Raw genomic sequence first — 25,494 nt, 5'->3', positions numbered from 1 at the left:
GAAAGGAAATGGAGGGCGGAGGAAGAGGTTCAGAAGGTGATGAGCAGACTGAAACATCAGGAAATTATGTGCACAATCCAGACAGGGTAGGCTGGCTTCGGATGGAGCGACCCACCCACCCTATGGTCAAGGGCAAGCAGGAAGGAGAGGTTGTCTCTGAGGTTACCAGGATGGAGCAGGAGGAGCATAGAGTTAAGACTGTTGCACAGGGACAGAAGGGACGCAGGACAACGTGGCAGGGTGCCGCGAGTCGATCAATTAACTGGACAGACTTCTGGAAACTGCCACAGGCTTGAATCAGTTTTCTCATCAGTGCGACGTATGACACCCTCCCCTCCCCTCTCAACCTCCAGCAGTGGTTTGAGACTAAGCAAACCTGCAACCGTTGTGGCACCATCAATGCCTCCCTCCAACACATTTTGTGAGGTTGTAAAACCGCACTGACACAGGGTTGGTTTAAATGGTGACATCTAGAAATATCCTTAAGACTACAGCCTGAACCACAGCAGCAGTTAAAGTCCAAACAATAACCAGTATAACTAGCTTCACCCACAGCAGACAGAGCAGCTCTGCTCACAACAAGAAGCTTAATCCTGTCGGGGATTGGCCTTTAACATGGATGAGCACTAAATGCCCAGCTGGTCACATCATCTCTAATTCCCGAAGTATCTGAGTGTTCCAGCTGACATGGACCAACACACTGTTCATGAGGACCACAGCAGCTGGATGCAAACAGACATTCAGGCTCAGAGCCGACGGAAGAAGAAAAGTGTTGCGAGGAAACGCAAAAGTAGTCCTGAAAAAAAATCCTTCCCTAAATATGAATTTACATGATTTACAAATAATCATAGTTTCATTGACATTTTACACAGCGTCCCAACTATTTTAGAAACCGGGTTGTACAATTTCTACTTTTTTTTTCTGTCTTACATGTTGTGCACATCTTCTAATATAGATGTTTAAATATTGTTGACGGTCATTGTTTTTTGTGCCTTTTACTAAAACTTATACTGACTGCATAAATAAACTTCATTTGATTTGAAGACAGTTTTAGTTTTGTATTTATATGAAATATTGTCCAGCACACACACACACACACACACACACACACACACACACACACACACACACAACGTTAGATAAGAGGGAGTGAAAGTGAAAGTGAAAGTATACAGTCCAGTCTCCATTTTGAGTCGACAGAGCAGACGGAAGGACGCTGAACAGGATTCAGGGTGAGTTTTAACACAACATGATGATTATTTTGGTCGGAGGAAATAATGAGCTAATCAGTTGGATCGATCTGTGGATTCAGAGGCTCCAGCTGATCAACTGCTCTGAAACTGCGTCACAGAAGTTAACAGATTGAACTCGGGAACAAAATCCCCACCGAGTCCTTCTTCTCTTCGTGTTTTCAATGTGTTCACATATATATGTATATAAACTGTCACAAAGGTCTGGAAGCATATAATTACTATTATTACAGACAAGGAAGAAGAAGCTTCACATAAAGGCTCAGAGTACGAACAGTTAACTGTCACAGGGTATCACAACAGCAGATGTTGTGTGTGTTGGATGTTGTCATAGTAACTAGGCTTCAATAAACACAACAAGGAGAAGGAGGGAATGGTGCTTCTGTTAAATATGGTTTAATAATAATACCATTTTCTTCACATACACAGTTTTACTTAATTCCCCTTCAAACAAATAACAGTCAAAAGGAACAAAAAACATGTGGTTGATTGATCACATGTATGAAGCAAAAAGCAAAGTTTAAAAAGCAGGGACCAAGAACCAAACTGTAAAATCCGTCTCAAGAGGGTTTGTTCTCCTTGAAGTGAACAGTGAAGTTGGCCAGCTTGTTATCAGCTCAGTTCTAAAGCCAGCATCTGTGATGGTACAGGATGCATTAGTGCACATGGCATGGGTAACTTGAACATCTGGAAGGAAGCATTAATGCTGAATGATATATTCAGGTTTTGGAGCAACATATGCTGCCATCCAGACAACGTCTCTTTCAGGGAAGGTCTTGTTTATTTCAGCAGAACAACGTCCAACCACATTCTGCACGTATTCCAACAGCATGCTCCATAGAAGAGTCCGCTGATAAACTGGCCTCCTGCAGTCCAGACCTGTCAATCATTGAAAACATCTGGAGCATCAGGACATGAAAAATACAACAAAGGAGACCCTGAACTGTTGAGCAGCTGAAATCCTATATCAGGCAAGAATGGGACCACATTTTACTTTCAAAACTCCAGAAACTGGTCTCCTCAGTTCCCAAACATTTACAGTGTTGTTAAAAGGAGAGGTGATGCAGCACAGTGGTGATGATCCTGGAACAACTTTATTGAAACGTGTTGCTGCCATCAAATTTAAAATGGGAATATGTTTGTCATGTTTTTTACTGCACACAGTACATTTTTAAATAAAAATGGTCATGATAACAGTCCAAATGACATGTGAGTAGTTTTGACTGATGATGACCGTCCCCTCTAAACTACCTAACACCTCCAGAAACAGAGGAAACCAGACTTCCTCTGGTTTCTCAGAACTATTTCTGGGTGGATTTTGGTGTTCTGAGCTCACAGTGTTGCTGCTTTACTTCTCAGACTGACTGAAGATGAGTGTTTGTGGGGAGGAAGAGGAGGACCGAGCCGAGTCTCCAGGATCCATCTGTCTGTCTCTGAAGAGTGATTGGTCCAAAGAATTTCCTCCAAACTTCAGTGGTGAACCAGGACCTTCAGACTCACAGTAAGAGACTGTTTCTGACGCTTCACTTATTAAACATGTTGAGAGGAAACTAGAGACCTGATTGGTTAAAGTCAGTGGACACATGAAGACAGAAACATGTTTGTGTTTGCAGAGATCAGTTCTACAGACAGAGAGAAGAGTCTGCAGGATCCATCTGTCTGTCCATGAAGAGTGATCAGTCCAAAGACTTTCCTCTAAACTTCAGTCCTGAACTAGGACCTTCAGACTCACAGTAAGAGACTTTTATTTGTAGCGGATTAGGTTCATAATCGGGGGAACCACTTTCTGTTAATCACAAAGACTCAAGATTTAAATTTAAAGATGCTGTAAAGTACACATCACACCACAGAAGTATGGGTTATTAACTACCCATCCAAATTTGAATGAATAAAAACACAGACAAGTTTGTTAAATTAGGCTTTGAAATCGTGAGAAAATCATCAGTCTTCTCTGCTCTGAGACTGGGGGGGCGTGTCCTGAAGAGCTGAAGCTCCGGCCCCTTGCTGGAAGGTGTTCAGTGTTCTGTATGACAGTCCTGTGGCTGCAGTTCTTTTCCCCACTAAGCCGTCCGTCTGACATCTAACCTCTCGGTGACTTTATGCATGATGTCCCACTGGTCCTCTGTCTCTCTGGTGGACGGAGCAGCCTGCTTTGGGAAAACAGAATAGAATTAGAATGTATTTGTTCAATGAGTGAAACACATAGATGCAATCAAATCCAGCTTGTCCCCCTGAGCTGTAACAGGAATAAAACTGGACGCCAGAGACAGAAGACAGTGAGCTCTCCAACTACTTCTAACCACCTGCATTACAATAGTGGAGATAATAAGAGAGGAGGAGTTAATTTAGTTCTGTAAGGACTGCAACATGAACAACGCTGCATTATATCACAGGTCAATTAATTACATCACGTTAATTCATTATATCACATCAATTCAAACTTTGAACCTGCTCAGGTTGAGCTGAAAATCTTTCTCTTCCACTGATGTCCCCCCTCCTCCTCCTCCTCCTTCGTTCAGGTGAATGCCCGTGGCTCGACACTGAACGGCAGGAAACAGGAAACAGGTTGGGGTCAGAACCGGAATCTCAGAACAGGGAGACGGACAGACTTACGGGACGGGTTGACGGGTAGGCAACGGACGAACTGACGATGAACAGACGGGAGACCGGGGTATTTGTATCCAGCTGGAGATGATTAGTCGAATGCGATCCAGTTAGATCTACGGAGGTGGGCGTGGCCGATGACGGAACTCGGAGGAGGGTACTGCAGGAGACAAAAACCAACGGAAGCACATGGTAGACAATAACAAACAGACAGGGGAATGAGAGGACACCGAAGGAGAGGTGATCGGTGGTAAAACAAAGGAAAACACTAGGATCAGACAGGAATCCTGACACACTCGAGGGGGGAGGTGCTGTAACAAGCTGCCAATAGGACGGCGCCATCTTATGTATCTTCTGAGCTTTGTCCCGGTTGAGAGATGACTGGATTCATCCTGACTAGATTATCAAAAATGTTTCTTATAAGCGGAGAGAGAAAAATAATAAAACAACAGCGTTGTCGGTTGCAGACGATAATTAAACTCAATTAGTCGCAATTAAAAGTACTTATTTTTCACTTGGCTGGAAGTTTACTTGGGATTAATAAAAATACAGAGCGTGGTAACTCTAAAACGCTGTTTGCTGTGAAAGTGTGAGATTAATTTAAACAGGGAGTGACTAATTAAAATAATAATAATAATAATAAAAAAATAAATACAAAAAAACCCAATAATAACAATAAAAGGTAGATTCAGTCTGGTGCATCTTATGATGAGAAAGCTTTGGGGAGTTTTTCCGTCGACCAGTGGTGTCCTGTGTCGTCACTTCTTGTGACTTTAGGATGACCTGATGGTCTGTGTGCTGAAGAGGATGTCTCGCTACATATTGCAGAAAGCTGACTTGAAGAGAAAGTTGATGAATATCTGTGTTGCAATCCTGCTTTTATTTAGGAGACATCACAGAAAAAACATCACAGAAAAAACAAAAATAAATAAAGCTACATCAGGCTATTTGTAGGTTCAAGATCTTTAGTGCTCAGCAGAAGGAAGCAGCTCATTTAGCTGAAAGTAAAGCAGAGCTGGTGGACTGGAAACATCTTTCAAGTTTTCACATTTTCATGTTTTTTACTATTAACTATAGTATTTGTAATCACTAGTGCGGCTCCCATTCAATGTAGTCTGTTTGGCAGCTTGTGGTATTGCTGTGTAGCTTTCTGTTAAGAGAGTGTGAAGTTTCACCAGGATGAAGAACAGCCATCAGTCCTCGTTATCAGTCACTACACAGTCTCTGGTCTGTCCTCCGTCCTCTGTCCTCCGTCCTCTTCAGCAGAGTTTTCCCAGTTAGATGTTACGTTAACGAATGTGAACTCAACAGCTTCACAGTTCTACCTTCATCCTCTGCTCCAGTTTCAGTTAGATCTTCTTCACAGATGTGCTACCTCGGGTTGGTCCCTCTCTGTATCCCAAATGCTGCCTGGTATTTTATATTCTCCCTTCTGCTCGCTCAACCTGGTTACTACCGTAGTTTGAGGGTTGATTTGACTTCGGCACTCAAAAGTGAAAATGCAGCCTCGGGCTCTTCTCCTTAGTGTCTATGCTTCCAGTACAATTAGCATAAAAGGTTTTATGAAGGCCGACCCAAAGTAAAATGAAAGCTGTTCTTCAACCATTTGTAGTAGAAGCATGAGTTTGGTCTCTTTTGAAAGGAAACACTCTGAAGTTCTATCCTCAACAGTCAGAGTCACTATTCTTGACAGCCAAAGAGTCAGGAAGCCGGAAGAGCCGCCCCTGAAAGACAAATATCCCCTGTTCAGAATCTCATTGGTTATACAAAGTGTCAATCATCAGCACAGTAGCTTGTGATTGGCTACAGTTGTAAACAACAGAAGAGAGGTGGACACTTTCGCGCATAACGCGCTCCGGTTGGCTTCTGCAGGCTGGAGACAGGATTTAGAAGGTCTTATTGGCTCAGTGAGGTGTCAATCAAACGGTGTCAGCCAAATTAGGTAAAGTGTGAATCAGACTACCACAGAGCTGGCTTTGTGCCAGGATATCTGGTGTTTTTAACGACAATCTGTGGAGATTTAAGAACACACGGCGTGTGTATTCTGGATATAATAATGCTTTTTGGACTAAATATTTTGCTGGATTGGATTTACTGGACCTTTGCTGACTGAACCAGAGGGGTTCTGTCAGACTTTTCCGGGTCAGTTTGGGACTCTGAGTCTGTTTTGGTGAGTTACACCAACACTGTAATTGTTTGTTTGTTTAATAGTGGTCTAACAAAGCTGCTCTCTCAACCTGCTGTGGTTATAGGATCTTAAAATGGTTTATATGGATCAAATCAATGTTAGAGTCTTAGCTTTCCACAGACATCTGGCATGAGTTTATATGCAATTTTTTTTTTTACTTTGTTGAGGGTGCCCTTTAAACTCCAACGGCCCGGGGGCAGTCCCTCTGAACTTGAGGAGGTTTTCAAGGGCAATGGATATAGATAGCTCGCATTAAATTGAGCAAAGGTATAAGACAGAGCATAAGGATGAATAGGCCAGGCCCACATGCACTAATTGTCTGTTAAAAATTTAAATACTTTCCATAATTAAAATGTTGGAGATAACAAGATCTAAAAAACAACAAAAAAATCACATCATTTTGATGATGTCAGGTGCATTGTCAAACATTTTGGTGAAGTTTAAGCAAACATTTGGCAAAGTAAAAGATCTTTTGTGTACAGTACCGATTACAGCAAAATATTAAATATTGCTGCGGAATCACCGTTTGACTAAACTGAAAACATGTGATATGTATAGAAAGCCTGTGATGATGTTGGCAGCATTTGAAGGAAGATTTATGGAGCTGTAGATGTCATCTGACTTTGCATATTTTGAAAGATATAGAGTGATGGACTTCTGAATTCCCCACACTGCAACCAGTGAGCTGAGATTTTGTCCCGATTCACTCAATGTGCTGAAAGGATTTCAGCTCAGTACGGTGATTTATTTTGACTATTTGAAGCATGGAATGTGAATTGTAGATTTCCTGTGATAAGCCACGCCCACTTTAATCTATCATTACAAAATGTCATACATCAACTAAGCTCTGATCATAGATCATGTGAACTGAATTTTGGCCAAATGCGTGCAACCAATAATGACATAAACTTTTCATATTTGTGGCACCCTCTGAAGGTTAAAATGCTTTGTTAGGTCTATTTCCAAACACGGTCTGAACATATCTATTAAAATTTATTATGATCGGACAAATCATTAACGAATTATAGCCTATGTCCTCCTAAGTTCCGACCCTGTGAAAGTTATTAGTCAATATCTTGAAACCCAAATAAGATATCAAAAAGCTTTATACAACTTTTAACCAGCTTTGTCCAACGATGATCTACAGAAAATTTGGTAGTATTGGGAGCTACAGTTTAGGAGATGTCAAAAATGTGTGGAATGAAATTTTTAAAAACACATGTATGAAAGATTGGCCCAAGTTGGTATCGAACCTGCATACTGTTTTAGAGAAGACTTCTACACAAGGTCACACCAATACTGAGAGAAACAAGCATCATGCTTGGGAGGAAATAAAGTGGAATAACATGGAAGAAACGGTGGGTCCAACCTGGTATAAAACCAGACATCTCTGACAAAGAGTCGTCATGTGGCGTGCTTCTAAATCACATCATACCTATGCAGACATAGACACTTTCAACAGACCAGGTGTTTCTAGAATTCTGAAAGAAAAGACAAATCATAAATGGTCTTCTGCTGCCCCCCTCTGGATTGTAACAGGAACTGAGGTTTGCTACAAAGTGGAAGTCTGTTGGTTCAGACCCACCCACTGTGTGGAAGAAGAATCTTTTTCCTTCATTAGTTGAAAAAAGGATGCCTGTAGAGTGAAAATTAGGATCCTGGTCAAAGGTTGGAGAGAAGAATCTCTAAAGATTTCCTCAGCTGTCATCTCTCTGTTGGTCACATCACTCACTCTAGAAGACACAATACACACCCATTATAAACCCAAAACTGGTCCAAAAACCTAATCATACAAAAGGTTTGGTTTTGAGAAAACTGAAAAATTAATCAAAAGGCCTGGAAATAAACCAGTGGCAAAGATTTTTATGGAAAATGCTTAATATTTTCATATTTACAACTACCCGAATGAAAAGTAATAGCACCATTTTCCCAAAAGAGCTGATCATTTAGATAGTTTGATTGTTTCTGTAGCTGTAAGTGTACAAACTGAAAGAAACCTTAAATCCTGATATTTTTAACAACATCAGCAAAACATTTTAGTGATCATGAAATGTGTTGACAGGGGGAGGAAGAGAAGGGGTGTGACGAAGAGGAGGGGTGTCTCTGAGGACCAGCAGCTGTCCTGCTGTGTTCTGTGTCAGGACGTCCTGAAAGATCTCGTCTCCACCAGCTGTGGACACCAGTTCTGCAGACTGTGCATCACCTCGTACTGGGACCAGTCGGCTCCACCAGGAGACTCCTCCTGTCCAAAGTGTGGACAAAGATCCACACCTGGACCGCAGACAGCCAGTCAGACCAGCACTGTAAAAAGTAAGACGTTCCATCTGTCTGCTGAGGACTCAGTTCTGAAAACTCGACATGTTTTATACCATCTCATTTGTTACATCAGACATTTAAATGATTGTAAATCCAACAGAACTGAACCAGGTTCCTCTTCCTGTCTTTGGTTTGTGTGCAGCTTCTCTTTCTTTAGTCTGACAGCTGTTCTTGTCTTTGTCCAGATGTTGGTCTACAGCAGGTTTTAGATGAACATAAGATCAGTGTGAGGAGGAGATGTCAACATGTAACTGAAGGAAGTGATGAAAGAGGAAGTGGAACCTTCCTGAAGAGGATCTACACGGAGCTCTCCATCACAGAGGGACGGAGTGAAAAGGTTGATACCCAACATGAGGTGAGGCAGCTGGAGACCAAGAAGAAGATCCTCCATGATGCTCCAATCAAGTGCCATGACATCTTTAAAGCCTTCCCCGACCATCAGAGATCCATCAGAGTGGTTCTGACCAACGGCGTCGCCGGTGTCGGAAAAACCTTCTTGGTGCAAAAGTTCTCTCTGGACTGGGCTGAGGGCTCGGAGAACCAGGACGTCAGCGTGGTGATTCTGCTGTCGTTCAGGGAGCTGAACTTGATCCGAGATGAGCGGCACAGTCTTCTCACGCTGCTCTGTGTTTTCCATCCAACATTACAGAAGGTCTCAGCAGAGCAGCTCGCTGTCTGGAAGTTTCTGTTCATCTTGGACGGCCTGGATGAAAGCAGACTCTCTCTGGACTTCAGCAGCAGGAAGCTGGTTGATGTCACTCACGAGTCCTCCGTCGACGTGCTGCTGACCAACCTCATCGAGGGGAATCTGCTTCCCTCGGCTCTCGTCTGGATTACTTCCCGACCCGCGGCAGCCAATCAGATCCCTCCTGAGTGTGTGGACAGACTGACAGAAGTACGAGGCTTCACTGACGCCCAGAAGGAGGAGTACTTCAGGAGGAGGTTTGCTGATGAAGAGGTGTCCAGCAGCATCATCTCCCACATCAAGACCTCCAGGAGCCTCCACATCATGTGTGGAATCCCCGTCTTCTGCTGGATCAGCGCTACGGTTCTGGACCACATGTTGACCACCGAGCAGAGAGGAGAGCTGCCCAAGACCCTGACTGACATGTACTCACACTTCCTGCTGGTTCAGACCAAGAGGAAGAAGAAGAAGTACGACGGACACGAGACGAGTCCACAGGAGCTGACGGAGGCTGACGGGGAAGTTCTTCTGAAGCTGGGGAGGCTGGCGTTCGAACATCTGGAGGAAGGAAACATCATGTTCTACCAAGAAGACCTGCAGCGGTGCGGTCTGGACGTCACAGAGGCCTCGGTGTACTCAGGAGTTTGTACAGAGATCTTCGAGAGAGAGTGTGTGATCTTCCAGAAAACGGTTTACTGCTTTGTTCATCTGAGCGTTCAGGAGTTTCTGGCGGCAGTCTACATGTTCTACTGTCACTCCACCAGGAACACAGAGGTGCTGCAGGGCTTCCTGGGAAAAAAATACAGAGACTCATCTCTGGATGACTTCCTGGAAGAAGACGACAGAGACTCATCTCTGGATGACTTCCTGGAAGAAGACGACAGAGTCTCATCTCTGGATGACTTCCTGAGGTGAGTCATGGAAAAATCCCTCCAAAGTAAGAATGGCCACCTGGACCTGTTTGTTCGCTTCCATCATGGCCTCATCCTGGAGTCCAACCAGAGACTGTTAGGAGGCCTGCTGGGTCAGAAAGAGAGCGATCCAGAGATCATCAAGAGAACCATCAACAACCTGAAGATGAACATTGATGAGATCTCTCCAGACAGAAGCATCAACATCTTCCACTGTCTGATGGAGATGAACGACCTCTCAGTCCATCAGGAGATCCTAGAGTTCCTGAAGTCAGAGAACAGATCAGAGAAGAAACTCTCTGAGATCCACTGCTCAGGTCTGGCCTCCATGCTGCAGATGTCAGAGGAGGTTCTGGATGAGTTGGACCTGGAGAAGTACAACACATCACCACAGGGACGACGGAGACTGATCCTTGCTGTGAGGAACTGCAGGACGGCTCGGTGAGTCCACATGTGATCATTAACGTTATCAATCAGATCAGTAGTTTGGTTCTTCACAGACACACAGGATGTATTTCTTTAGTTCAAACAGCTGATGGTCAGTTGTGTTGTTTAAGAAGCTGTGAGGATTCAAATGTAGATTGTTCTAGCTGGTTGTGATTAATGCTGATCACATGGTCAAACTGTTCTTCTGCTGATATGCAGGTATTTCTACATGATCTGTGAGCCTTTCATTTGTCAGTAGATCATTATTTGGGATGTTCCAGTCGGGTCGATCCATCCTTTTTCAACTGATGGGTATTGATGACACTGAGCTGTATTCAGCTCTGATCCTTTGTGTTACGTCAGCTGTCACATGGTGTCGTCAACAGAGATCTCAGTTTGTGTCAGGATGGAGAGCTGAACTCTGACACGTGGAGACGTGAAGTCTGTCATGATATTAAAAAGAAAGCAGCACAACAGCCTATAACATGTGTGATGCAGCATTTAGTGAGGTGGTAACAGCTGCATTCAGGACTACTACCGCTACAATATAAACTCAGTGAAATCCAGTCACTTCACTCAGGTCACTGATGAAGTGGAAGTGAGGTTTGTATGTGTTGTCCAGCTTGAAGGTGTCTCTTTTGGAGCAGAGGCTTCTTGGTTGGACGGCAGCTTCTCAGCTGACTGTAGACAGAGACTCTGGTGTTGAGCAGCTTCCACTTCATGGTCCATCTGGGCCTCGCTGCTTCTTGGCTTGTTCCTGACCATCCGAACCAGTTTCCTCTCTGCTGAGGGACAGTTGGGTCTTCTTCCAGACCTCGGTGATGTGGCTCCTCCTCCTAGTAACTTGTACTTATGTCCAATTGTTTGAACTGATGATCCTGGAGTCTGCAGGTGTTTAGAAATGTCTCCCACACATTCCCGAGGTCTGTAAATCTACCATCTTCTTTCTCACAGCTTCACTGAGTCCTTGAACACTTCGTGTTGCTCAATCCAATGTGCTGTCAGTCAAACTGTGTCTGAGGCCCAGAGAAGCTCCCAGCTCTCAGTGGATCTGATCCCAGCAGGACGTCAAGAGGCCTCGGCCACTTCAGAGACAGTTTGGAGATGAAGAATCTCAGGGAGTGTTTATACAACCTGGTTTCACTTCTTCACTTTGTGCTGGAAGAAATAACAGATTCTTTTTTTTCCTCACGTTTCAACTCCAATTCAACATTAAGAAAGAAATCTTCAGGGAAAGCTGGTCTCTCCAGATACAAACCCATTTCATAAAAAGTTGGAACGCTGCTCTGACAGGCATCTTCCTATCACTAGTGGGTTCTTTACAGCACAAACGACAGCAGTCCTCTGAAGTCTGGTCTCCAAGGTGTTTATTTCACCACAAACTTACAATACCTACATGCACACACAATTTCCATTTCCGTGTCCGTGTCCTCACCCTCGTCTGGTGTCCTGCTACTCTCTTTTATACAGGCAGAGAGGGACAATCAGGGATTAGTTACAGCTGAGGCCAATTAGGCCTCTCCCAGGCACAGTTCCCTGAGCCACTCCCCCAATCAGTCCCTCCTGCAGCTGAGCCAAACCACGCCCCACCACCACAGCTGTGTAAAATGTAAATAAGAACAGAAGAACCGGTCGAGGCAGATGTTCTCCACCTCTGGTTCTGATTCTGTTAACAGATGTTCTCCATCTCTGATTCTGGTTCTGTTAACAGATGTTCTCCACCTCTGTTTCTGGTTCTGTTGGAGATTTCTTGCTGTTAAAGGTTTTTTTTCCTCCAGGTGTCGCTTATGTTGAACTGTTGGGTTCCTCTCTGGGATGTTCTGCGGTTCTGTTGGAAGAACTTTACTGTGTTAAAGAGTCCTGAGATGAATAAAGTTCTGATTTAGTGTTAAATAAATCAAAGTGAAATGTTTATAACGCTGATTTCTGCTTTTATAATAACACATTTTCTTTATTCTATCATCAATCAAAGATTAACAGGATGTGGACTCTCAGAGACTCACTGTGAAGTCGTGGCCTCAGCTCTGAAGTCCAACCCCTCCCACCTCACACATCTGGACCTGAGTGGAAACAACCTGCAGGATTCAGGAGTGAAGCTGATGTCTGCTGGACTGGAGAGTCCGAACTGTCGACTGGAGACTCTGAGGTCAGTTCACTGACTGCTGCTGCTGCAGTTCTTCTCTGTTCATGTGTCACACTTCAGTTCATGTTGGAGATTTCTGAGCACAAATCTGAATAAACTTCAGAGCTTTCAGAAAAGTCCAGAAACAAAATAATAAAACGTCTGCATGTTTGTCTGAGCACACGGGTTCACACGTGTTTGAATACAACGCTCACATGTCCATATGGACATGAAAAGACGTGTTGGTGTCAGCGGTCCTCCCTCCTGTCCACTCTATCTGTGGAGAAATCCTCTGATGACCTGACTCCAGTGGTACCAGATGGACGACATCATCCACAGCCGTGTTGTGTGAACATGTAAAGTTGACAGTGATCCGTGTCCTCAGCAGTCTGATCACAGATCCAGTCGCTGTGTTTCTTGTGTGAGCTGCAGTGGAGGGACAGGAAGTCAAAGAACCAACGTTGTCCTCAGTCATCTGTCCCTCTGCTGGATTTGTGATGATTTTAAATCTATTGTAACATGCAGAGAAGATTTAAATTTTTATTTTTAAAATTTTTTATTCACTTTATTAATCCCCGAGGGGAAATTTCTTCGCTACAGCAGTGGGGCTCTCAGGGATCAGTGAAGAGCTGCTGAAACTGAAGATACAGGAAATCTTTGGCTGGAGTTTGAAAGGAACTGATGATGTTTGTAGAAGGCCGACATGTTGATGATCCACAGTCACAGATCACAGAGGACAGAGTTACTCTTTGAAGGAAAAACTCATCTGGTACATTTATATCTCCATCTTTTATTCTTTATTCAGATTGGATAACTGCAGTTTGTCAGAGATCAGCTGTGATTCTCTGGGCTCAGCTCTGAAGTCCAACCCCTCCCATCTGAAACATCTGGACCTGAGTATAAACAACCTGCAGGATTCAGGAGTGAAGCAGCTGTGTGGTTTTCTGGAGAGTCCACACTGTAGTCTGGAGACTCTGCAGTAAGTTCACTGTCTGTTACTGTTGTAGATCTTCTCTGTTTAATCATCAGCTGCAGCTCCTTCATGTACAAATAGAACCTCCACCCTTAAAGCTGTGAATGATTTTCTGTTCTCTGGTCCTGAACTCAGTGAGTCGTCCCAACAGATGAGTGTTTGTTGCAGAAAGTGTAGAAAATGTTCTCTGATGGTTGTTAAATGAATGTTTGTAATGTGTGTTAAAGAGTCTCAGCTGGAAACAGAAGATCCTCTGAACTCTGATCTGTTGAAACGCAACGATTTCTTTCAGTGTGACCTCACAGATAAAGTCTGATCACTGATATTGATCCTTCACAACACACTCAGATGGAAGCACATCATCAGCTGCAGCTGTTTAAAGTATCAGTAGAGTAGTGATGGTGTAATGAGACCTGACGGAGGTGAGCAGCATCTTATTGATCTGTGTTGACATGAAGAGGTGGATGATGTTTGGATCCACCAGTTTCCTGTCTTCCCTGAGAGGTGAACTATGAAGCCAGATTAGTGGGTTAGTGAGGTGTGTTGAGACTAAAGGGTTGTCAGTGTCACCAAGATGTCTCTTTATTAACCTGGCTAGATCACCATGGTAACTGATGCTGCAAACTTAACCTGGTCCGGAGCAGGTTATGTTGGCGATATCGGATCAAAACAGATCTCTCAGAAAAATGACATCACCAATCAGAGAAGATCCTGTGGAGCTCGGTATGCGGGGTGAGAAAGAGAGACAGAGAGAACTAGTGACAGAGGGACTGATGGACCGTTAAACAGAGCAACAGTGAGACAGTGGAACAGAGGGACAGAGACAGAGACAGTGAGAAAATGAGAAAGAGAGACAGAGAGACAGAGATATAGAGACACAGAGAGGCAGACACAGTGAGAAAGAGACAGAAAGACAGAGACAGAGAAACAGAGAGACAGAGACAGAAAGACAGTCATTAAGAAAAGTCGAGGGCTCCCACCTGTCCAGAAACACCTTTTTCCATCAGAAAGCCTGTAAGTGTTTTATCATCGATGACATCATCAAGGACAGTGATTGTAAAGAAACACCCATCTTTTAATACTTTATTGTCTTCATGACTTCATTTAAAACACCTGTGCAACTTTATTGTCCGTTTCTAATCATCTCAAGAAGTGTAATAAAATATGAATCAAACCTCAAATAATAAAATAAACAATCGTCTTCATGAAGCTAAACTTCTTTCATTATTTATTTTAGAGCTAAACTTCCCTTTGACAGAGAAGAACTGTAAGAAACTGGTTTCTGATCAGATTGAACACTGATGAAAGGAACCAGGATTAACTAAACCTGGTCTGTTAGCCTGGTCTGTGAACCTGGTCTGTTAGCTCGGGCTGTTAGCTTAAGCTGTTAGCCTGGTCTATTAGCTTGGGCTGTTAGCCTGGTCTGGACCAGTTTAGTTGCACAGAATAAATCTCCATGGTAATTTATGTGCCACTGCTTTTGTGAAACTGAACCAAGGTTTAATTAAACCAGGATACCTGGAAAATCCCATCTTAATCCCTGATCTAGCTTTAGTGAAACAGGCCCCAGAAAGCCTGAGTTAGTAGAGAAAGTTGTTGAGCACCATCGTAGTACCGATTATCTCTGACGGAGAGTTTCATCTTTGTTGAGCAGCTCGGACAAAGAAAGTCTGAGTATGTTGAAGTTGCTTTGTAGTCCAGCCCTCTGATCCCTCTTTGTTTCCCTTTTCCTTGTGTATCCTGTCAGTCTGTGTTTGTCTCTTCATGTTGTGTCTGCTCTGTGCTTAGCTCCTCCCCCTGCAGATTCCACATTCATACCACCTGCCGTCCATCACCTGTCACACATGTCAGCCCCATAAGGAGGAGATTTAAAATCCAATAATTTAAATAGACTATAACTTTAAGATGAGATAAAAAGAAGATAAAAGTTGCCTGACAACACCACCTAGTTTGAGAAGTTTAGGGCTCCATAAAATCACAGGTTCTTGCTCCTTGCTGTGCTGCTTGCTCTCATTCTGGCCCTCCTCTTCTGTTGTGCTGTAGTCTGTCCTTTATAGTGGCTCCAGTAATTGGTGTCCACCTGGGAGGGTGGGAAGATCCTGCACTCCTGCAGCGCTGTTGGCCAGTTCAGTACTGCCAGCACTCCCGATTGGTCCCTGTAGATCAAATGAGCCTCTCCATGTGCAGGGGATCAGTGGCTGCAATCTGCTTTATTGAGGTCAAAATAGCGTCCAATAGTATACCTGGTAAAATCGTAGGTTATAAAAACATGCAACTAAAACACCACAATGCAAATAAAAACAAACCATGCTAAAATAAATATAAAAGCAACTGATTCACAGCAAACATAAAACAATGATCTACACAGCAAATATGGCTCACTCTCCTCCTGATGACACACACCTGGACGCAGCCTCCTCCTCAGCCCTCCTCTGGTTACATGCAGCGGTGCTGCAGTTGCTTAGCAGCAGATTGTCCAGTTTCCCAGAGTGCTAGAACTCCTGATGAACCTCTTTTGACACCTGTAGTCCAGTTGGCCTGTCATCGGTTCCTCGTTTCACCTCCATCGATGACCTGCAGCCACGCCGAGCCTCCGGCCGCTCACCTCAGCTGCTCTGCCAGTTTACGGTCACCTCGGCTCGGCTACCTACCCGATCGGCTCCGCCTGCCTTCAGCTACCGCGGCCCGGCTCCTAGGCTGCTCGGTCCCGCTGTGCTACGGCCACACCGACTCAGTTACTCACCGCATCGCTTCTCCAGTCTCCCTCCACCTTGAAAACTCCAGCGGCTGCAGTCCTCCTGATCCGGCCACTCACCTTCACCGGCTCCACCAGCTCTCCGGATCTCGGCTTCATCAGCCGCCTGCTCCAAATCCAGCAGAACTCCTGACCTGAACCTCTCGGATTGAGCTCGCTCCACTTCCACATAAACCTTTTCACTGTTTAGCTGTCTCGTGTCGGGCTGTTGGGAACCCAAACTATGTGACCGTTCAAGTTCCTCAGTCTTCTCTGGTGTCCTCAGCTCAGGGTCGTCGTCCTTTTGGGTCCAGTCCTGTTCTCAAAATGGAACTGATGAATGTCGTGCTGACATTTGGATGATGTCAGTAGAAGGCTGACATGATGAAGATCCTCAATAACAAAAGGAAAGTCATTCAAACTGATCACATGATTTTATCTCCATCTTTTATTCTTTATTCAGATTGAAGAGCTGCAGTTTGTCAGAGATCAGCTGTGATTCTCTGGTCTCAGCTCTGAAGTCCAACCCCTCCCATCTGAAACATCTGGACCTGAGTAACAACAAGCTGCAGGATTCAGGAGTGAAGCAGCTGTGTGGTTTTCTGGAGAGTCCACACTGTAGTCTGGAGACTCTGCAGTAAGTTCACTGTCTGTTACTGTTGTAGATCTTCTCTGTTTAATCATCAGCTGCAGCTCCTTCATGTAAAAACAGAGCCTCCATCCTTAAAGCTGTGAATGATTTTCTGTTCTCTGGTCCTGAACTCAGTGAGTCATCCCAACAGACGAGTGTTTGTTGCAGAAAGTGTAGAAAATGTTCTCTGATGGTTGTTAAATGAATGTTTGTAATGTGTGTTAAAGAGTCTCAGCTGGAAACAGAAGATCCTCTGAACTCTGATCTGTTGAAACTCAACGATTTCTTTCAGTGTGACCTCAGATAAAGTCTGATCACTGATATTGATCCTTCACAACACACTCGGATGAAATCACACCATCAGCTGCAGCTGTTTAAAGTATCAGTAGAGTAGTGATGGTGTAATGAGACCTGACGGAGGTGAGCAGCATCTTGTTGATCTGTGTTGACATGAAGAGGTGGATGAATGTTGTCCTGACATTTGGATGATGTCAGTAGAAGGCTGACATGATGAAGATCCTCAATAACAGAAGGACAAAGTCATTCAAACTGATCACATGATTTTATCTCCATCTTTTATTCTTTATTCAGATTGAGGAACTGCAGTTTGTCAGAGATCAGCTGCAATTCTCTGGTCTCAGCTCTGAAGTCCAACCCCTCCCTTCAGAAACACCTGAAACATCTGGACCTGAGTTACAACAAGCTGCAGGATTCAGGAGTGAAGCAGCTGTGTGGTTTTCTGGAGAGTCCACACTATAGTCTGGAGACTCTGAAGTAAGACTCCATGTTTTAGTTGTGCTGAGATGAACATGATGTGAAAGTTGTGGTGACGCTAAACTGCAGACATCAGCTGATATTCTACTGATCCACACTGAGGATCTTCAGGGGAAAGTCTGTTTTCTTCTTCTCTGGTTTAGTCCACTGACTGTGGCAGAGCAAAGTCCACATTTAAAACCTTCATAGAAGAAGAAAAATCCTTCACTGGATGATCGACTGTGAAACTGTGATTTTCACCTTAAAGTCTGACATTGAAATAAAAAGCTAAATCTTTTCCACAACATCAGACTGCAACAAATACATGTTCAGTATGTGCTTGTTCACACTGGTCTGGAGTGATGTGATGATGTTGGACTGAAATATTCAAACAGATCACATCAGATCAAATGTTGTAGATGTAGTTTGGATCATCTGATGGACTTTTCTTCCACATTCAGTCGACATGTTTGTTTTCTTTGTAAACTTGAGGATCTTCAGAGGAATCTGGGATCAGTTTGTTGGACAACATGAGTTTGTATCGATGGAGCCGCTGGTGGAGCTGCAGAGTTTAAGAGCTGAAGTCACTCTGTCTTTATTGAAGCAGCAGCATATTGTCATTCATATTAATGAGAGCTCTTCTTCACTGCTTCTGTTTCACTGTTTCAACCTGCAGCTGTTTGGAGTTTCCATTTTCTAAACTTGTACATTGTGAAGCTTCTTCAGCTCTGAACACCATGAAACACTGAATGATCCTCAACTCACTGCTTTTATTCTTTATTCAGATTGAGGAGCTGCAGTTTGTCAGAGATCAGCTGTGATTCTCTGGTGTCAGCTCTGATGTCCAACCCCTCCCATCTGAAATATCTGAAACATCTGGACCTGAGTGGAAACAAGCTGCAGGATTCAGGAGTGAAGCAGCTGTGTGGTTTTCTGGAGAGTCCACACTGTCGTCTGGAGACTCTGGAGTAAGTTCACTGTCTGTTCCTGTTGTAGATCTTCTCTGTTTAATCATCAGTTGCAGCTCGTTCATGTCCTGTCCATGTCTCATGTCTCATGTCCATGTCTCCTGTCCATGACTGCAGCCTGTGAGGTCAGTAGAGGGTTCAGTCTCTCTGTGCTACCTTCAGTGATGTAACAAACCCAGTTGGTATCAAAGATCCAGTGTTTCCTGAAAACCTTCTCAGTGCAGTTGTGAGAGGAAACAGAGAGACGACGGTCGGCCAATCAGATCGGCCTGATGCTCATTGTGATGGTGTGTTTGAGTTGCTATGGAGACGACTGTTGTTGTTGAGTTCACGTGTGCAGGAGGTAAAGCTGATTCCAGCTGACAGCCTGACAGGAAGTAGAGAGACGGCGGTCCTCGTCCATCACATCTGATCTCAGACTGTTTGTTTGCTCGTTTCAACCCTGAACAGCTGATCGCTTTCATCTGTCACAGCTCTGAGATCAGTCTGACTGCAGCCTGCACATCACAGAACCAGCATTACATTAGTAACCAAGTGGTGTTAAACAGACCTGCTGGAGTCCAGTAATCATGACTCAGCAGTTTGTTTCCTCACACTGTGTGCAGGTTTGTGATCTTGGAGCTTAGCGTGTTCTCTCCAACACGTGAACATGAGAGCTGTAAGGAAGCAGGCTGCTGCTGCTGCTCTGAACAGGACTGAAGTCCTGCTGCTCTTTATTCTGATGTGCTGCATCACTGACTGACAGCTGATGGAGGAAGTTTCTGCAGACACTCAGTTCACCTCTGTTCTCTCTGCTTCTCTACAGATGGAGGAGATGGTGATCTGTGGAGGAGAATAGGATGGTGGAGGAGAATAGGACGGTGTGTCCTGATAGGACAGCGGCAGAGCTCGGTTAAATAAAGACAGGATGGGCTGGAGACTGGCGAGCTGGCATCCGGGACTGAAGAGCTGGCATCCGGGATTGGAGAGCATTGGAGCGAGCCAGACTGGAGCAGAGTGAAACACTGAACAAGGAAATAAGATGATTTGGGTTCATCTAAGTGGCTGCGAGAAAAGTAGCAACATGCTGGATGACTCGAAAATCTGAGTAGCTGCAGTGTTTCAGCTTGTTGAGTTGATGAGGAGAGTGAGTGCAGGTGTGTCCCTCATGATCCGGAGCAGGTGGAGGTGGACTCGATAGAAGGCGGAGCTTAGCTCACAAGGGATGGACAACATGTAGACTAAACAGAGACAGACAGAAACATGAGACAGAAAAAAGGAAAACAAACCGCAGCCAAAGACTGAAAGCTGTCATATCAGTTTCACTCAAAACCACCAGACCTGTAGCAACCAGCTACAGCTGGAAAGCATCATTTTTATTCTTTAATCTGTCAATAATTTTTTTCTTTTACGTTACACACATGTTGCCATGGCGCTACAGTTCAGGTGGTTCACAGTGAATGTTACCCTCAGAAGGTCCCAGTGGAACTCGGTGTCGACAGTCTGACTCTGGGGGACGAACTCACGGCGACACAAAGAAAACCCACCTGGTGTCTCCTGACCGGACGATCCTTCTTCGGTCTCGGATAGTGTGGGATATAGATCTGCTTAGTGCATATGAGGGCTCACATGCTGTATGCTCAAAATATATACTGACTGTAAACATTGTAGAACACATTGCTTATGCAGGAACATATCACGTGTATGAAATATGGCCAAATGTAAGATGCAACTAGTGCATCATATTAGGAAATGAAATGTGTTCGAGGGAACTGAATGTGTTGACTGTTTGTCTTAACATAGAAAACAGGAATCTGTGTGGGCGGGTCACGTGGGGTGCAACTCGCTATCAGGCAAGAGGAGGTGTGGCTTAAACGGAGGACAGTGGAAAAGTACTGAGACAAACATATGCAAATGTTCCCGCCTCACCGTATGTAACGCCTCTTCCTATAGTATAAGTGTATGTGCCGGAAAGGGGGAAGTCAGACTCCAACAAAGAGACCTCAGGTTGATGTTGGGCTCTCCAAGATATCTTGTATTCTATGCTTAATAAAAATAAGCTAAGACCGGAAACTGCCTAAAGACTGCTTCTATCAACGGACTCGGGGAAAACAATTGGGGTTACAACAATAGTGATGGATAATAAACCATGCATTTACAACATATGGCTTTACAAACTACTCAAACATTTTTTGTTTGGCATGTATTATATGTGCAAAACACAACCCCCAAGGAAACATGAGACCCACAAGGGGTAGGTTCCCTACACCAGAGTATCCATTCCAGCATCTCTGCATGGATTTTATTGAATTAACACCATGCGAAGGAAAGAAATATTGCCTAGTTATCATCGACACCTTTTTCAAAGTGGGTAGAAATATTCCCAACTAAAACACCGGATGCATTGACCGTAGCAAAAGCGCTTACAAGGGACATTATACCACGATTTGGAATACCAGAAAAGATATTTTGCGACAACGGGACACATTTCGTGAACAACATTATAAAACACCTAGCCACAGCTTTCGGGTCACAGTTAAGACATCACTGCTCATACCATCCACAGTCAGTAGGCCTAGTGGAAAAAACTAATGGGACGATCAAATTAAAATTGAGAAAGATGATGGCAGAAACAGGGTGGAATTGGATGAGATGCATTCCACTGGTAACATTAAATATGCATATTCTAACCAGTGTAAGAAGCATCTCACCATTTGAAATGATACACGGACATCCCTATCACATGCCACAACTTGGACTTTTTGTGGACAAGAAAGAGCCCACTGACCAGACGACTGCAGACTACATGGCCAAAATGTTAAAAAGAAAAGATATTATGTCTTCTGTTGTCCCTCCTACACAGGTCGATAGACCTGAAACCAGAGGACTGGGTTTTCATTAAGGTGATACAAAATAAATATTGGAGCTCCGCCAGATTGGAAGGAGCCTTCGAAATACTCCTGGCTACCCCAACAGCAGTTCAGATTGCTGAACAGACCTCCTGAATACACCTCAGCCATTGCAGAAGGATGAGACCTTTGCCTGAACCACATAACAGACATACCAGATTAAGTAATCCGGCTTTTCTCCTGTGGTGAAGTCTGGCTACAAAGGGAGGTGATACCAATAGGGGTACTTGTCTCAAACCAGTGAAGAAACTAACTGTTGTTAGTAACTGGCGAGTAGGTTCTGGTGAGCTTATTTTGGTATATCTGTGGACAGCTAAAATGGCTCAAGGCAGCATCACATGGCATCCATTCAGGAGGATAGGACTCTGTGGCCTAAGTGGGACCCTTTGTTTTCTGATAGTCACAGCTCTGCTCATAGTACTCCCCATATTTTGGTACAAAGCCCAACACAACATACCTGACAATCAGACATCAGACGACAAGACCACAATAGGACCTCAGGCTACAGACAAAGTTCGCCGCACTAAAAGAGCATTTGTAAGGGCTGGTGGACAATTTGCAAGGAACAAAAAAATCAGTACCGGGTACAGGGAGCATTCATTCTCACATTTACAGAAGGGCAACAAGCCAGTCTATCATTTGACGCATGTGCGGTTCTTCCCTGTAAGGGGAAAGACCGTAGCTTAGTTTGGTCAGACAAATATCTGCATGGATATTGTGCCAACCTAAAACAACGACTGTCTCTGATTAAAGGATCTACCGCACCAGGTTGCCACATACGAAACTGCAACACCTTAATACTGACACTGAAGAATCCAAAACAATGCGACTCCAGACTGTTAGTACAAGGGGCAGATATATCTGGGGGAGATCCAAAGGGCTTGATCCAGATAAATATAGTAAAACCAACCGCCACGGTATCCCACCAAAGCGTTGCAAATACGAGCTCACTCGTAGATCCTGTAGGCCGACGATTGAAAATCACTAAATTTACAGATGTGGTGTCACTAGAGACGGGATATGGCGATACCAATATGTGGCTACAGTGGATGCAGTACTCAGCTCAGATGCTGGGCAAAGCTGACTACATTGGATGCTCTGAGGCACACCCACACTTAAATGACATGAGACGCTGTTAAGGGCCTCAGCGAACAGCTCGATGCCACTTATGGCGTGGCAGAACCGCACGGCATTGGACATGCTGCTGGCTGACAAAGGGGGGTATATGCAAAATGTTTGGCTCTGCATGTTGTATGCTTATTCCAAACAATACAGCACCAGATGGATCTGTCACCAAGGCTCTGCGGGGTCTTACCGCTCTAAGTGAGGAACTTGCTGTAAATGCTGAGATTGATGATCCTTTTTCCAGGATGATGGAATCTTGGTTTGGAAAATGGACAGACCTATTCCTCGCCTGTTTCACTCGTGTTGCAATTGTAGCAGCCATACTTATTATTTGTGGTTGTTGTTGTATTCCCTGTATCCGAGGATTGATCCAAAGGCTAATCACTGTAGCACTGACTGAACAGGACATCCTTTACATACAAAATTCTACAACTAACCAAATGTACGAGACCACTAACACGACACCGATTCCACCTACGACTGAACCACCACCCCCTTATGACGACGTACAGTGGGTACGGAAAGTATTCAGACCCCTTTCAATTTTTCACTCTTTGTTTCATTGCAGCCATTTGCTAAAATCAAAAAAGTTCATTTTATTTCTCATTAATGTACACTCAGCACCCCATCTTGACAGAAAAAAACAGAAATGTAGAAATTTGTGCAAATTTATTAAAATAGAAAAACTGAAATATCACATGGTCATAAGTATTCAGACCCTTTGCTCAGTATTGAGTAGAAGCACCCTTTTGAGCTAGTACAGCCATGAGTCTTCTTGGGAATGATGCAACAAGCTTTTCACACCTGGATTTGGGGATCCTCTGCCATTCTTCCTTGCAGATCCTCTCCAGTTCCGTCAGGTTGGATGGTGAACGTTGGTGGACAGCCATTTTCAGGTCTCTCCAGAGATGCTCAATTGGGTTTAGGTCAGGGCTCTGGCTGGGCCAGTCAAGAATGGTCACAGAGTTGTTCCGAAGCCACTCCTTTGTTATTTTAGCTGTGTGCTTAGGGTCATTGTCTTGTTGGAAGGTGAACCTTCGGCCCAGTCTGAGGTCCAGAGCACTCTGGAAGAGGTTTTCTTCCAGGATATCTCTGTACTTGGCCGCATTCATCTTTCCTTCAATTGCAACCAGTCATCCTGTCCCTGCAGCTGAAAAACACCCCCATAGCATGATGCTGCCACCACCATGTTTCACTGTTGGGATTGTATTGGGCAGGTGATGAGCAGTGCCTGGTTTTCTCCACACATACCGCTTAGAATTAACGCCAAAAAGTTCAATCTTGGTCTCATCAGACCAGAGAATCTTATTTCTCATAGTCTGGGAGTCCTTCATGTGTTTTTTGGCAAACTCTATGCGGGCTTTCATATGTCTTGCACTGAGGAGAGGCTTCCGTCGGGCCACTCTGCCATAAAGCCCCGACTGGTGGAGGGCTGCAGTGATAGTTGACTTTGTGGAACTTTCTCCCATCTCCCTACTGCATCTCTGGAGCTCAGCCACAGTGATCTTTGGGTTCTTCTGTACCTCTCTCACCAAGGCTCTTCTCCCACGATTGCTCCGTTTGGCTGGACGGCCAGGTCTAGGAAGAGTTCTGGTCGTCCCAAACTTCTTCCATTTAAGGATTATGGAGGCCACTGTGCTCTTAGGAACCTTGAGTGCTGCAGAAATTATGTTGTAACCTTGGCCAGATCTGTGCCTTGCCACAATTCTGTCTCTGAGCTCCTTGGACAGTTCCTTCGACCTCATGATTCTCATTTGCTCTGACATGCACTGTGAGCTGTAAGGTCTTATATAGACAGGTGTGTGCCTTTCCTAATCAAGTCCAATCAGTTTAATTAAACACAGCTGGACTCCAATGAAGGAGTAGAACCATCTCAAGGAGGATCAGAAGAAATGGACAGCATGTGAGTTAAATATGAGTGTCACAGCAAAGGGTCTGAATACTTATGACCATGTGATATTTCAGTTTTTCTTTTTTAATAAATTTGCACAAATTTCTACATTTCTGTTTTTTTCTGTCAAGATGGGGTGCTGAGTGTACATTAATGAGAAATAAAATGAACTTTTTTGATTTTAGCAAATGGCTGCAATGAAACAAAGAGTGAAAAATGTAAAGGGGTCTGAATACTTTCCGTACCCACTGTATGTTATTCTTTTGTTTTTTTTCTTTTTTTCATGTACATGTTATACTTTGTATAAAAAGGAGGGATATGATGGAAAGAAAAAAGATGGTTTCTTCTTGTCTGCATGTGGCTCCGGAAAGTTTCTATGTGGTCATGTTATTTGCAAGTGACTCCGGAAAGTTTCTCATCAAGAGGCTCCGAAAGGTTTCTTTTGTTTTACTGTTATTTGCAAGTGACTCCTGGAAAGTTCCTTTTGTTTTACTTTCCGCATCTAATTCACGACTCCCCTGTGTCCTTATCTTGTGACCTGCAACCAACTCAGTATTACCATACAAAAGCAGATACAAAGGGAATGGGGGTGACTGTCAACTGTTTGTCACACTGTATAAAATCTGCCCTACGGAGGAGTGACGTTGAGCAATGCTGGACATCCTTCTTTGAGTGTACATGTATTTTGCTCCTTCTTGCAAGAATAAATGATATGTTTGATTTTGAATATAGCCTCTGAGTAATTTTTCTAACAGATAGTGAATCAAATACATAGTTATTGATAACGTCATGAGATGCTGTCATATACTCTTGCGTTAACCATTGAGGATTCTTGTGCTATGACAAATAAACAATGATGAGCATAAACATCATGACCACTCGCCTAATATATAGGGCTCTTGGTTCGCCAGGTGACCAAAGCAGGTCCAACCTGCCAAGGCCTAGACTCCACAGGACCGCTGAAGGTGTGCTGTGGTTTTCTCTAACTTCAAGGGATTCTATCTCTGAACACAGTGATAAGAATATATT

The 25,494-nt window shown here is 44.0% G+C and overlaps 1 protein-coding gene across 1 annotated transcript; it reads left to right on the top strand.

The window, feature by feature from the left end:
* Window positions 1-1,155: 1,155 nt before the first annotated feature.
* LOC138201595 (protein NLRC3-like) lies at window positions 1,156-20,613 on the top strand. The gene is given in 11 exon segments (XM_069155219.1): window positions 1,156-1,232; window positions 2,610-2,751; window positions 2,864-2,983; window positions 8,213-8,352; window positions 8,544-10,395; window positions 12,353-12,526; window positions 13,308-13,481; window positions 16,673-16,846; window positions 17,432-17,614; window positions 18,379-18,561; window positions 19,367-20,613. Coding segments are annotated over 10 exon segments (3,147 nt in total). The 5' UTR covers window positions 1,156-1,232; window positions 2,610-2,620; the 3' UTR covers window positions 19,383-20,613.
* The last annotated feature ends 4,881 nt before the right edge of the window (window positions 20,614-25,494 follow it).

The sequence above is a fragment of the Embiotoca jacksoni genome, unplaced genomic scaffold, assembly GCF_022577435.1.
Source record: "Embiotoca jacksoni isolate LCO1_2020_lvr unplaced genomic scaffold, fEmbJac1.0.p SCAF_2, whole genome shotgun sequence".
NCBI lineage: Eukaryota > Metazoa > Chordata > Actinopteri > Embiotocidae > Embiotoca > Embiotoca jacksoni.
This window is presented reverse-complemented; position numbering and strand designations above follow the sequence as displayed.